Source organism: Dermochelys coriacea, chromosome 12, assembly GCF_009764565.3.
Source record: "Dermochelys coriacea isolate rDerCor1 chromosome 12, rDerCor1.pri.v4, whole genome shotgun sequence".
Taxonomy (NCBI): domain Eukaryota; kingdom Metazoa; phylum Chordata; order Testudines; family Dermochelyidae; genus Dermochelys; species Dermochelys coriacea.
This window is the reverse complement of record NC_050079.1, coordinates 16,766,536-16,779,656: the sequence shown is the minus strand read 5'-3', so window position 1 is coordinate 16,779,656 and position 13,121 is coordinate 16,766,536. Positions and strand designations below refer to the sequence as shown.

Sequence of the window (13,121 nt, the reverse complement as noted above, 5' to 3'; positions counted from 1 at the left end):
ATTCTCCAGTCTTTACAGGCCTAGAGAAATTTGGCATCCTAACCATCTTTTAGCCCCCCAGAACATCTGTAGCACACCTTATGTCCAAACTCGACATGTTCACAACTATGCACAGGTTTTCCAATACAGTTTGGAGTAGATGCTTTAGGGACCCTATGATAGGACCATTGTTTCATGTTCTCTGGGTGTGTATATAAATCTCCCCACTGTATTTTCCACCAAATGCATCCGATGAAGTGAGCTGTAGCTCACGAAAGCTTATGTTCAAATAAATTTGTTAGTCTCTAAGGTGCCACAAGTACTCCCTTTCTTTTTGCGAATACAGACTAACACAGCTGCTACTCTGAAACCCATGATAGGAACTGTAGTCTAGAAAACTAGAGGGCAGTTGGTTCTTACTCCCATTCTTATTCCCAGATTCAGTTATCCACAGCCATAAATTTACAGGTTAGACAAAACTTGAATTTCTAAAGTAAAAATAAACCAGAATAACCTCTCCAAAAAATGTCCAGGCCTTTTTATATGTCATAACAAAACAAAAAAACCCTATTTCCCTCCCCACTTTTTTGTAGGTCACCTTTAACCCAGTCTTGCAAAGAATGATCTCCAACGAAAAATAGCAACAGCAAAGGTGTGAACTCTACTCTATCTCAGGCTTTAGCTATGCTAAGAAAATAATCTATTGCTAACAACAGGTGTCAGCAACAAGGGCAGTTGAACAGGTATACATGGTCTGGACCATGAAGTAATACTTACAAGGCTTAAGTGAGGGATAAACTTCATTGCACGGTTGGGACCATTTAATAATAACATGCCTATGCAATGCTCCCTCCTTGCAATTTAGCAGTGTAATATTCTGCATAGTTAATAAACTGGTTAATTTGTATGTGTTCTTCTGCATGGACTCAGACGTTTATAGTTCACATGCCATGAGAGGGCCAAATAATTCAATTTCTACCCTCACTGCTGCTGTGTAGTCCCATTTGGCCCGGAGTTCAGATTTGTTATAGTATTTTAGGAAGTGGAAACATAGTGCTTTCAAAAATCCACCAATCTGCATGTATTTTATGGAATTAATTATAACAATTAAAGGAAAAATATAATGAAATAATTATCAAAGCACATCTTCCTGAACTATCAAGAATAGCATGGTTCTAACTCAGTAATGAGACTGAACAATAGGAAGGTAAAAGTAAATATTTTAAAAAACGATTTTAAACCTTTAGAACAACAAAATACCTCTCCTGTTACTAATAAGGAAATCAAACTTTCTTCGTACTATTTATGCAGTTTGTTTACTTTTTCCATTTCAATTCCTCTTTGTCTGTAATCCGATTCACTTTCTCTCATTTTCAGACACTAGTGCACACAGGGCGGGGTGATATTTAAATCCAAATCAAGATCTTGAGGCCGAGACCGGATCGGCCCCCGTGGCCCCGTCTGCTCGAGGAGCCCCATTGTGCAAAGAACCATTTGGGCGAATCCCCATAGTGCAAGATTAGGGCACCGTACCTGTTTTCCCTGCAATGAAACGTTTCCTGGAGGGGGCTTTCTGTTCCCGACATCTGATTTGGCACCTGGACGCCCTAACAATTTCGCGGGGCTCGCGTCAGGCCAGAGGATAGTGCTTTAATGTGTGACGACTGAATATTGAGCGGCTCAAAAACACAGCAATGAGGGAGAGGCTGGGAGAGCAGGGGGGCCCCCGGGGGGGGAGAATGGGGGGGCGGGGGTAGCGATGGCCCTGCGAGAATGGGGTGAGGGAATGGGAGAATCAATGGGGTGGAGGGAACGGGGCTAGGCGCACGAAGACGGGCAGAGCGAAGAGCACTAGGCGGGAGAGGGCCGAGGGGACACGGCCCAGGTTGCTGGAAGGGGGGGGGGGGGTTCACGTACTAGAGGGCCCACGAATAACGCGGCTCCCCGCCCCTTGCGGCCGCCACCGCCTCCCCTTTATTGCGCGCGGCCCGTAGGCCTGGGGCCGCGGCGGGCCCCGCCTCGCTCGCCGTGAGGGGCGGGGGCTGTGTGGAGCGCAGGCGGGCGCAGAGCTGCCTTTCCATAGGAGCCGCCATTAGCGCTGGGACCCGGTGACAGGGTCTTGGCGACGGCGGCCGGCGCGGAGCGGGAGCGGAGGCAGCCGGGGTTGGTCCCCGTTTGATGGATCCCCGGATCGCCTGGTTCCAGCCAGAGCAGCTCGGCCCCTCGAACCGCCTGTGGATGCAGATCTGGGAGACCACGCAGGGGGTCCGCAACCTGTACTTCCAGCAGCAGCAGCGGCAGCAGAGCGCTCCCGCCGGGGTGGGCCCGGCCTCCCCGCCCGGCATGTACCGCGTCCCCCGCATCGACCCCCAGCCCGACTTCCTGCCGCTCGAGAACGCCAACAACCAGCACAACCACAGCCGCCACCAGGCCGCGCCGCCCCCGGGGCCCACCGCCTGGGCCCGGCCTGCACGGGGGGCGCCGCCCGCCGCCTCGGCCTCGGCCGCCGGCAACAAGAGGAAACGTGACAACAAGGCCAGCACCTTCGGGCTCAACTACACCATCCTCCTGGGGCCCCCCGAGCAGAGCGGGGCCCCCGCCCCGGGGGACGGGCCGGCCGCCAGCGAGCAGGCCCAGCCGCTCTTCACCGACACCCCTTGGAAGGGGAGGAACTACAGCCCGGGAGTCGTGGGGTAAGCGCCCCGGCGTGGCCGTGAGGGGAGCGGGGCAGCGGGCGACACGGAGCAACTGGGGCGGGGGAGGGGATTGGTGGGGCAGGGAGAGGCCTAGGGGATCCAAGGGGGCGGGAGGCCCCGCAGGGCCAGGGAAACTCCGCACATGTGAGGAGAAGCGACTCGTGGGGGGCCGAGCCGGCCGGCGCTTTGGGGCATCTGCTCCCATGGCGCCGTCTCTTCTTGCCCTGACGGGACGCACATGGGGTGGGAGGGAGAGCCGAGCATGCTCAGTCCCCATCCCCCGCTGTCACAGACACCCATCTGTGGGGAGTGGGTGGGGCCTGTTGCAGGCCCTCCTGCTGTCATTGCACAGGCACCCATATTGGGGGGGTGGGGAGAGACACGACTGTTCTATAACCACCTTCTGCTGTCACACATCAGGAGCATCTTTCACAGGCATCGCTTCCTGCTGCCGTTGCACAGATGCACACTCAGGTGGGAGAGGGAGGGGAGGCATGTTACCTACTCTGGCATCTTCTCTGGCTGTCATTGCCTGGAGGCAGGCTCACATTTGGGGGAAGGAAGAATTATTTCAAAGGCATTTCCTCTTGATCTGTTTTCTCTTGCACACCATGGCAATGGGCTTGTTAAAAATATCTGAGAGAATGATACACAGAAAAGTGGAGGGGTATATTGCACAACCAACATGTTATACACCAATGAGCAGGAGTCCTTGCCTTTTCTGCTCCCAGACATATGTAGGATAGGACTGTTAGGAAGCATATTGTACATGTGAGGTTAAGGACCCTAGTGGATGGAAATCTTCTAATTTGATTGCAGACACTGGCAGGGAATAGTATCTAGTTTCAGAGTATGTAAAGACAGTCTTCAATTACAACAAAACATATGCAGTTCTGGAAATGCCCAGGGAGGTGTCTGTATGAATACTAATGTTGCAGACACGCCTATATGCAGGAGAGAGGGATTGCCTTGCAGACTCCTCTTGTTGTCACTGCATGCACTCGTGTTGTGGGTTTCACCCTTGGTTTAATTAATGAATGTCTGCAAAGCACTTTGGAGATGGGCGGGGGAAGCTTTAGTATATACGTTTATTATTTGTAGAAGACCTTCCTAATGTCACTGTGAGTGCACATACACATGGGAGGGGTGAGGCATATTTCTCAGACATCACCTGTTGTGCGTATGGTATATGGTGGTGGGGAAACTGTGAAACAGCCTGCCGTTGCATGCATGTATGTACACTCGCATCAAGGAGATGAGCATGTTTTTCAGAGTTATGACTCTTCGCATATCTTCTACTAAAATTGCACATGTGTTCAAATCATTTGGTGAGACATTTTGCACCACCCTCTTGCTCTGATTGCTTTTATGTCCTGTTGTATTAATAGAACAGTCCACGTACTTCACAGATCTTTCCTTTTGACACTGAATACGCTTACATAGAGAGTATATTTTGCTGAGGTCTGATGGTACAGATACAAGATTGCCATTTCTGCAGTGCTCTCCAGCTGACACTATTTCCCTCTCTGAGAGGCAGAAACACAATCTGGTGGAATGTCCATGTGTGGTTTATATGGACCTCTTCTAACTCTGGATGTCTTGTATAAATTGCCTTCTGTGCTGTATGTATATATATATTTGGTACTCTGTCTAACACACCATCTGGTGATGGGTGAACATGTGGGTGAGGTAGATGAACAAACATCACCTGCTGTCATATTCCCATTTTCTATATGAAGGTGACAGTATTTGCATAGATCCACCTAATGTTGTATGTGAGAGATCTGGGGAGAACCACTTGGACTCTTTTTACTTCACGCACACATTCACATACTCTCTTAATGGAGATTGTATGGTGGTGGATGACTTTTTTTTTTTTTTTTTTTTTTAAAGCTTGTGTGTTGCAAAATATAGTATCTAACTTTGGATAATTGTCTTTGTAGTTAGTGCAAGACAGGAGCATGTCAGTTGTGGAGTGTCTTTGGTTAGTTCAGCGATTTCCCTATTTCAGTTTTCAGAGTAGCAGCCGTGTTAGTCTGTATTCACAAAAAGAAAAGGAGTACTTGTGGCACCTTAGAGACTAAAATTTATTTGAGCATAAGCTTTCGTGAGCTACAGCTGCATCCTATGAAGTGAGCTGTAGCTCACGAAAGCTTATGCTCAAATAAATTTTAGTCTCTAAGATGCCACAAGTACTCCTTTTCTTTTTCCCTATTTCAGTTCTTTTCACAAAGTGAGGTTTGGTTGCATGGTTCACGTGCTGGATGTAATGTGAATGGGGCTTTTCCTAAGACCAAGGTGCACTTATGTTGAGCAGCCAGCTGTTGAGCTCATGTGTCTTCCAGGGGCTCATTGAGATGGGCTGTATTTTTAGAAATTACTAGTGCTTTTGGGTAGCTTAATTTTTGTGTGCCCATCTTGAAATGTCTCAAAGGACCCTGATTTTCGGAAAGTGGTGTGCATTTGCCTTTTCAAAATAAGGCTATTTCAGGGTGTCTCAAGTTGGGTACCTAATATTGCTGTCACAACTATGTAACCAGAGGCTTCCTACTCTCCTGTCAATTCTTGTATTGCCCTCTACTTCTAATTTTAGGCTATTTAGTTAAAATGTTACACTGTAAGTGATGGGATCCTGTTTAAAGTTTTGCAGTCTTTAGAGAATGAAATCTTCCATAACTGTTGTGAAGAGTTTTAAGTGCTGGATAGTTTTATCTGGGAATGGACAGTTTTTAAAAAATTATTATTAAATTACTTGGTCAGAACGTGTCCAACGCTTAATTTTGGAAAATAGCTTTTTTTTGCGTTTATTTTCTGTTCTGTCATATATTTAGTTTGAGATGGGAGGATTTTTTAAAAATATTTTTCTGCTTGTAAATCCACTGTAACTTTTCCCACTATTGAAGATCCAGAAAACACTGGATGAGCTTCAGTGAAATATAAGCAAGTTATTACTTAGGCCTCCTGGGTGACATCAATCATAAGAGCAGCTGGATAATCAGTGTCACCAGAACCCCCAGATGGAAGTAATGTAACTGCAACTCAGTGCAGATTGTACTTTTTTTTTAAATATGAATTAGGAGAGTTAGTTGGTTTACAATTTAATTGCTAACTAGATGAAAGGTGTTTTAGTTGCTGTCAGGGATTTAAGAAGATGCTGTCAGAGGTATACAGGTTCCATGTTGAACCTGTCCTAAAAATAACTCTTTGTACAAAAGGGTTCCAAGATAGGGAAAAAAAATCACAGCTTCTTCTTTTAGCAAAGATAACTCCAGTTAAAGCCTGGCCATTGGGTTTGCTTGTGATTATGTTACACAAATTATTGACATGAAATTAGAAAAGCCCTGACATTGATGATATAAAAAAGTATATGTAATTTGAAGGTTTCTGTTTGTTTTTCACTTTTGTGTTAGTTTACTTAGTGTGAAGTTACGGAATACATAATCATAATTTTCAGAAAAATTAGATGAGTTATTTCCAAAACTCCTTTACTTACACAGTTACCACAGTTGCAATGTGATATTTACATTCCGATGGGGTGATAACAATTGCATGTTTAACTGTGTTTGTGCAAAATGGGTGTACAAGTGGGAATACAAACAAACCGTTTATGGATCTAGGGTTTCAACATTCTGAAAATCAGGTCCATAGTTCTTACCTCCAAGGACAGTATGGGTAGATACTTAATAGTATGTAATAGTGATCACTGAAGTTTAGAGGACTAAATTAAATTAAACATGCATGTTGAAATATTGACAATATTTTGGTATGCATATTATTTATCTCTTTCGACAGTCATCATGTTCCATCAGGTATATCTGTGTTTCTGTTTTGATCTTGGATTTGGGTTGAGAAACATAATATTTGTTTTTAAAATGTTTTACAGATGTAACGAATTTAAATGAATATTAAAATGATACACTTGTGATCTGTAATATTAAGATTCAGAAATTATTATGGTGTGTCTTCAGTGTACGTAACTTCATACAATTTTTTGCATTATCAAGGCTTAAATATTAAGCATTCAAAAGTCAGTCAATTCTAAAAGTTAATGCTGCTCTTGCAGAGTTAAGTGAGCTGTAGTATGCATTCTGAGTTGTATGGTATATGTTGCTAACAAACAATAATATATTAAAGCTTGCATTTATCAAAGATAAAGGGAATAGAAAATATCACATGGATACATTCTTTTATTCCTATTTTCCATGCTCTAGAATCCTTAATTTGGCAATTTCCTAACTGATCCTGTAAATTTCTTGACATTAAAGTGACCTGTGAAATTAACAAATTGCTTTACACCAAAAATTTACCTTGTGTATAATACCTGCTTTTCAGACTTTGCCAATGGTGGTGTTAAAAAGAATAAAATCAAAAACTCAACTGAAAAGTTGTAATTCATATATGTGTGAGATTAGAGACATATATTTGATACTGGCAAAGACTACTTAAATGAATTTGCTTTGCCACAGTACCTTAGCAGAGTAGTGTATTGTTTTGAGCTATAGTGGCAAAATAGCACTAAAGTAGTCTTAGTGATATATATATCTTTTTAAAGTATGAAGAAAATTAGAGATGTGTTTTGTAGATTTCAGTGAGTTCTAATCAAGACAAGCTAAATTTGGAGTTTCTGGCTTATACAGTCTTAAGTGTTTTAAAAAAAAGCACACATTGAAACATATGAGAAGTGTATTTTCCTATATTAGCATAACTGAAATGTTTCCGCCAACATTTCAGATGCAAAAGAATGTGGGGAGGGAATTTAGGCTGATCATGGAATTCATTCTGAATTTCAGAGGCTGCTACCACACTGGGCTTCAATGAAGCCGGTAAAGTGTTTACAAAACGAATCTTCTCATCCTTCTAATTCAGTATCTGATGTTATAATACAATGGCATAAGAACTAAGGCAGAGAAAGTAAACGTCTGAGTTGGGCAGAACTGTTGGAGCATATTATATCCGTGCTCTACTCTAGACTGAAAATACACTTCTGGATGAAATACAAGTAGCTGGTCTCTATGTGTAGACTAGACTTAAAAAGATAGTGCTCTGTTACAAATGCTACTCAGTAATGTTTGTCAAAGCTGAAGATTTCAGAGTAGCAGCCGTGTTAGTCTGTATTCGTAAAAAAGAAAAGGAGTACTTGTGGCACCTTAGAGACTAACAAATTAATTTGAGCATAAGTTTTCGTGAGCAAAAGCTTATGCTCAACTACATTTATTGGTCTCTAAGGTGCCACAAGTACTCCTTTTCTTTTTTGCGAAAGCTGAAGATTGTGAGCCGAATTTGGACTTCCTCAGCAGCTGTCCTGCGCCTTCAGAATTCACTCTATTCAAAATGCATATAACCCCAAGAGTGGCCACATTTAAGAATTTCTTGCAAGACGCATCTTTGTCCAGGCTTTCCACACTCAGTTCTGAAGTTTTGGATGCTTAGCTGACTGGTTGGCTTTTTCCTTTTACACAGCAGAGGTTTGTGGTGTATTGCAGTGTTGCTGGCCTCGCCCCACCTATGACTCCTCAGTTGTCTCTCCGCTGATGGTATGAGGGTAGGGACCAGGTACTAGCTTGAAAATCACATAGTCCTTATAAAAACCAGCAAGTAACTAAATTGAGGTGGCGAATCACAGGGAATAAGATGGCTCCTGCAGGAGTCCCAGGATCAAAGGAAAGAACCCAGTTTCTGATTCTCAGGTGGATGGCCTAAAGAGCGTAATCCCACAGGGAGCAGGCTAGAAAGGAACAGAGCAGCTCATCCTCATTCCCAGGCAGACAGCATGCAGAGTGTAATCCTGTTGGGAGTAGATCCGTGAGGAGATCCTGCATCAAGGGGAAATACACGTTAGATATACTGAATATCTGTTTGTTTGTTTGTTTTGAGCAGATAAAACTGAAGCCGTGAAGAGAAGAGAAGTGAAATTTTGTTGCTGGAGTGTTCTTAGGTGCACAGGCCAGTGAGTTATAGGGTGTATTTGTTCTTTGTTTCGAAATGTTAATGGCTTTAAATTTAAATGATGTTAAATGCAGTCAGGTAAAATGGAGAGTGACATGTAAATGTGAACCATGGTAACACTATCAAAAGGGAATAGCTCTAGACCATAGAAGAAGTGATGATTAGAATTCAGACCTTCCTGCTTTCTGTAATAACTAGATAACCCCATCACTGTTGTACTAAATGATATACCCCAAAATCCCCATAGATGAAGGAATTTTGAACATCTGGTGACATAATTTATGATCCATGATTTCAGAAGATTACTTTGGAAGTTCATTATTATTTATTTTTTGTAGGTGTGCATTGTTTCTTTAGGAAAGGTGACCAGAAGGCTTACAAACTGTCTTGTGGGGAGGTGTCTATGATGGCGTCATTGATCATAAACAGTTCCATATCTTATGCAACTAACTTTTTTAACCAGATGACTTAAAAAGTTGTTGGTGATTAAACATGGTTTGATGTTGGATTAGCTTGCATGTTAGAGGTTTGGAAGTCCTTCATTTTTAGTAGAAAACAAAAATTGTAATAACTTAAAAACCTGTAAACTTCTACAGATAACTGTTTTTCTCATTTAAAAGCAGTTGCATTGTTTTGCTGAATGTGTGGAGAACTTGATTTTCATAATATGAAGGTTGCAGTTGAATGTACTGCATATGTTTTAATGTATGAGAATAGATTGTTTAAACAAATCCACAAGGAATAATTTGCGCTTCGTAGGAAGGCCTCATCCATTTTTGGTAACCTGACAAATATGTATTAAAACGTGAAAATGATGGTGAGGGAAAAGAGCAAGAATGTGTCTGGGTCACAAATCCTTTTCCTTATACATCTGACAAGATCCACCATCACTTTTGATTTTGTCACTTGACTGCTATTGGAATTAAAGAGAATTATAGCTTGTTTTGGCTGTGTAGACGTCTCAGGGCTTGCCTACACATACAGCACTGCAGCAGCGCAGCTTCACTAAAGATACTACTGTGCCGATAGGAGAGCGTCTCCTGTTGGCCTGGTTAATCCACTGGGGGGTTAGGTCGGTATAACTGTGTCACTCAGGGGTGTGGATTTTTCACACTCCTAGTGATGTTGTTATACTGATGTAAGTTATATATGTAGACCTGGCCTCAGTCTATTAACTGTGTTTTGTGGGAAGTCAAAATCAGAGTTTTGCCCATAATCTCAAAAGGCATGTGGTGGTGGTTCCTCTATTTCAAGAAGTGAGATAAAACAAATATGGGACAGGATTCAAAATGTAATGCTAAAGGCAGTTTGAGAGACCTTTTTGAAGTATACTGTAAATATTACATAACAATTTTTTTTTTGGACATGAAAAATCTTGCAGTGCCAAAATGTTCAACGTGTTTATATAGATGACTAAAGGGGACTCTGAGAGGCCTGCAGGTTTCTACATATGCAAAGAAACCATGGTGGTTTTTTTTTGTTTTGTTTTGTTTTGTTCTTGTGAAAAAAGTACTTACTTTTTATTTCTGTTTTCATGACTTAGGCATTTCATCCCCTGGGGATGGTTCTAGGTAAGTGGTGTCTTAGTCTAAAAGAACAACAAAACACCAGGCATTACTTTGTTCTTTTTTCAAATCAACTCTTACATATTAAGCAGTGTTTTAAGGGCACCGCTCTTGTGTACTTTGGTGATTCCTCAGACTTCTAAGTGTGGACTCTTTTTCCATAACAATGTCTGGTCTGGAAAGGGGTTTTAGGATCTTCATTCCTTGAATCCCTTCACCCTGAATCCTCTCTTACTATCATGTTAGGATTGTATCTTTGTCCTAGTTTTCATATGGCACATTAAGACAAAGTCCAACTCAAAGCCTGTCATATAATTTCAAGCTCAGGCAGCTAAATTAAAATGTACGAACAGCCATACTAATTGCTAAAAATTAAAAATTACTTATCTTTTCTAAAGAAAAAGAAACCATTGAAAAATAACCCATAATCATGTAATATTTAACTCCTATTTAGTTTAGAAATAATAAGGTAAAAGTCAGGACTCACTGGTTCAACTCTGAAGCCTTTTTTAAAGGCATCTAGTAAATTTTAGGAAGATGTACATGTGATTTTTTTTTTTAACTGACAAAACATGCAGTTTTGTCATATTTCATACTTGTTTTTAAACGTTTCTTATCCTCCTAATTAACAGAATGAGAATAAATCTTGACTTTTCAACATTGGATAGTTAAATTTGTTCAAAAACAACTAACAAAAACAACAAAAAACTGTAGAATTCGCTTTGACTTTAGCTTTTGTTTACATATGCACATGGTATAGAACTCCTAGCTGTAAGAAAACAAAATGTAGACCCTCTATTATATTTAAAAAGCATTATAATAACACTGCTTTCTTGTTCTTAATGTGAAAACTGTTGGAGAGCATGTTTTAAATGCATGATGGCTTCTTAAATTAGATAAAGTCTTGTAATCTTAGATGACATGTCTCAAGTAAGAGAGACAAGGTGATGAGGTAATATCTTTTGTTGGACCAACTTCTGTTGGTGAGAGAGACAAGCTTTCGAGCTTACACAGAGCTCTTCATCCGATCTAGGAAACATACTCAGAGTGTCACAGCTAAATACAGGATGAAACAGTCTCTCTAATATCCTGGGACCTATGTGGCTACAACAGCACTGCATACGTATCTAATGTAAGTTGGCTGCAGGGAAGGGGAATTTTGTCGTGCCTGAAAATGGTTTTCTTCTGATTTATTTGCATGTTGCTCTGACTTACTGATCTGCATGGTTTAATGTGTCTCTCCTTGGGAGGGTGGGAGGATATCCTGATGACCAGGAGTGCTGCGTTGGCATCCTTTCTCAAATGAAATAATTTTACAGGAGGAGCAACTTGACCTTAAATCATCTTGAAACTTGAACCTCCAATAGCAATCTTTCCCAAGAATACCAGGACCTTAGAACAGGATAGATACCTGGACTGAGGCAGAGGAACTCCTCCTTTTAAGGGAGCATTCCTCTGGTTCAGTACAGGAGTACTGGCACTTACACCATCTGTAATTACAGTAAATGTTGTATATTGCTGGGCCGTGTCATGCAGGAGCCTTTGACCCCAAAAGGTACTTTCTGATGACCTAGATGTTAATCCTGTTGTTAGTAAATATATAGCTTGAATAGAGTGAATATTTAATCATGTTTTACTGATCACTCTGACCAACCAAGACGTTTCCCTTGGTGCAGTCAAGTGAGCCCTAATGCCTCTGATACAGGAAAGCCCTTGCTTGGGCAAGGTCACTTTTTAAAACTTGTCACTAGCTTTCAAATCCTTTTGTGGAGGCTTTAGAAGCAGCCAGTGCTTTCTTGGATGGTCCAAACAAAACAGACAGTCTATCTTTCTGAACTCTGTAGATGTGTGTGCAACAAATTATCGTATATGTGTATCGAGACAACAATTTTGTTTTCTTTCTATGGTTTTGGTCTAAAATTGATACATAAATTATCTCTGAAAACTGTGTTTAGTTTTCACATGAACTTGTACCTTTATGGTTGAATGATTTTATCCTTGTGGAGTCAGATATTTTTGGTTAACTGAAAATGCATGAAGGTTACTAAAGTATTGAGCTCAGTCTAATGCAATGGGGAAAACTGTCTTAAGCTGAATAATGATGGTGACTGCAAATGCTCAAATAGAGCGTTGGTCAACATCTGAGCCAGGCTTAAAACCATTGGATATAAAGCTGGATTTTTCTCTAATTATTTCTCAGGTTTTTAGTTGGACTGTTGAATTAATGTATTTCAAGGTGTCTATGCAGAAAAACTCTTATTGACTTGGCTTGATGTTTACTTTGGTTGTGGTTTGGACTTCAATATCTGTTCAACTGTCAGTGCACACAGTGCATGTTGGAAATTTTCTCCCTTGGTATACCTGTTATGCAACTTGGGCTCCTGCTGCTGCTGCATGACACTACATGCAGTTATCAAGGGCAGAGCCATCCTCAGCCCCACTCTGTTCCTTCTTTCTGCCTGTGATTTTTGTTGGAACTCTCATCTAAAGCAGAATAGTTATTTCTCTCAACCTTTGTGAACTGTATGTAGTTAGTCTGGTCTTTAGCTGTATAAAAATCATTTAAATTTATTTTTTTGGATTTGATTTCCTCGTTTGAAGTTTTCTATTCAAGGTATGCCCTGGTCACTGGGTTTCAAGCCTTCTTGCTTCAGTCCTGTGCCAGCGAGCGACCTGCACAATAGCTCTCTGAAGTGCTTGAGGGAAGCACATATGAAGGACCAGTACCAGATTTGCAGGGAGTTCAAGCCTTGGACGAAGAAGGGTAGAGAGGATAGGCTGAAATTCCAGCTGGGGGAGGTGATGCTCCAGCCACTCTTGGAGCCATCCTGGTCTGACTTTATGCCAAGTACTGTGGCTTCAGTGAGAAATGATCTCCAACTTTAGTGAAATCCCAGTACTGTTTCCCCTTGCCTGAAGAGAGGAAGACATACAA

The 13,121-nt window shown here is 41.7% G+C and overlaps 1 protein-coding gene across 3 annotated transcripts in view; it reads left to right on the top strand.

Annotated features, from left to right (window-relative positions):
- Positions 1 to 1,999: 1,999 nt before the first annotated feature.
- TENT4B (terminal nucleotidyltransferase 4B) overlaps positions 2,000 to 13,121 on the top strand; it is a 52,857-nt gene continuing 41,735 nt past the window's right edge. The window contains exon 1 of one of the 3 annotated variants that reach the window (XM_038368405.2): positions 2,000 to 2,672. In XM_038368405.2, the coding sequence (XP_038224333.1) occupies positions 2,158 to 2,672 (515 nt within the window). In that variant the 5' untranslated portion in view covers positions 2,000 to 2,157. Of the gene's footprint in view, positions 2,673 to 11,300; positions 11,319 to 13,121 lie in introns of those variants that run through there. The other 2 variants (XM_038368404.2, XM_043494849.1) reach the window with 2 other exon arrangements.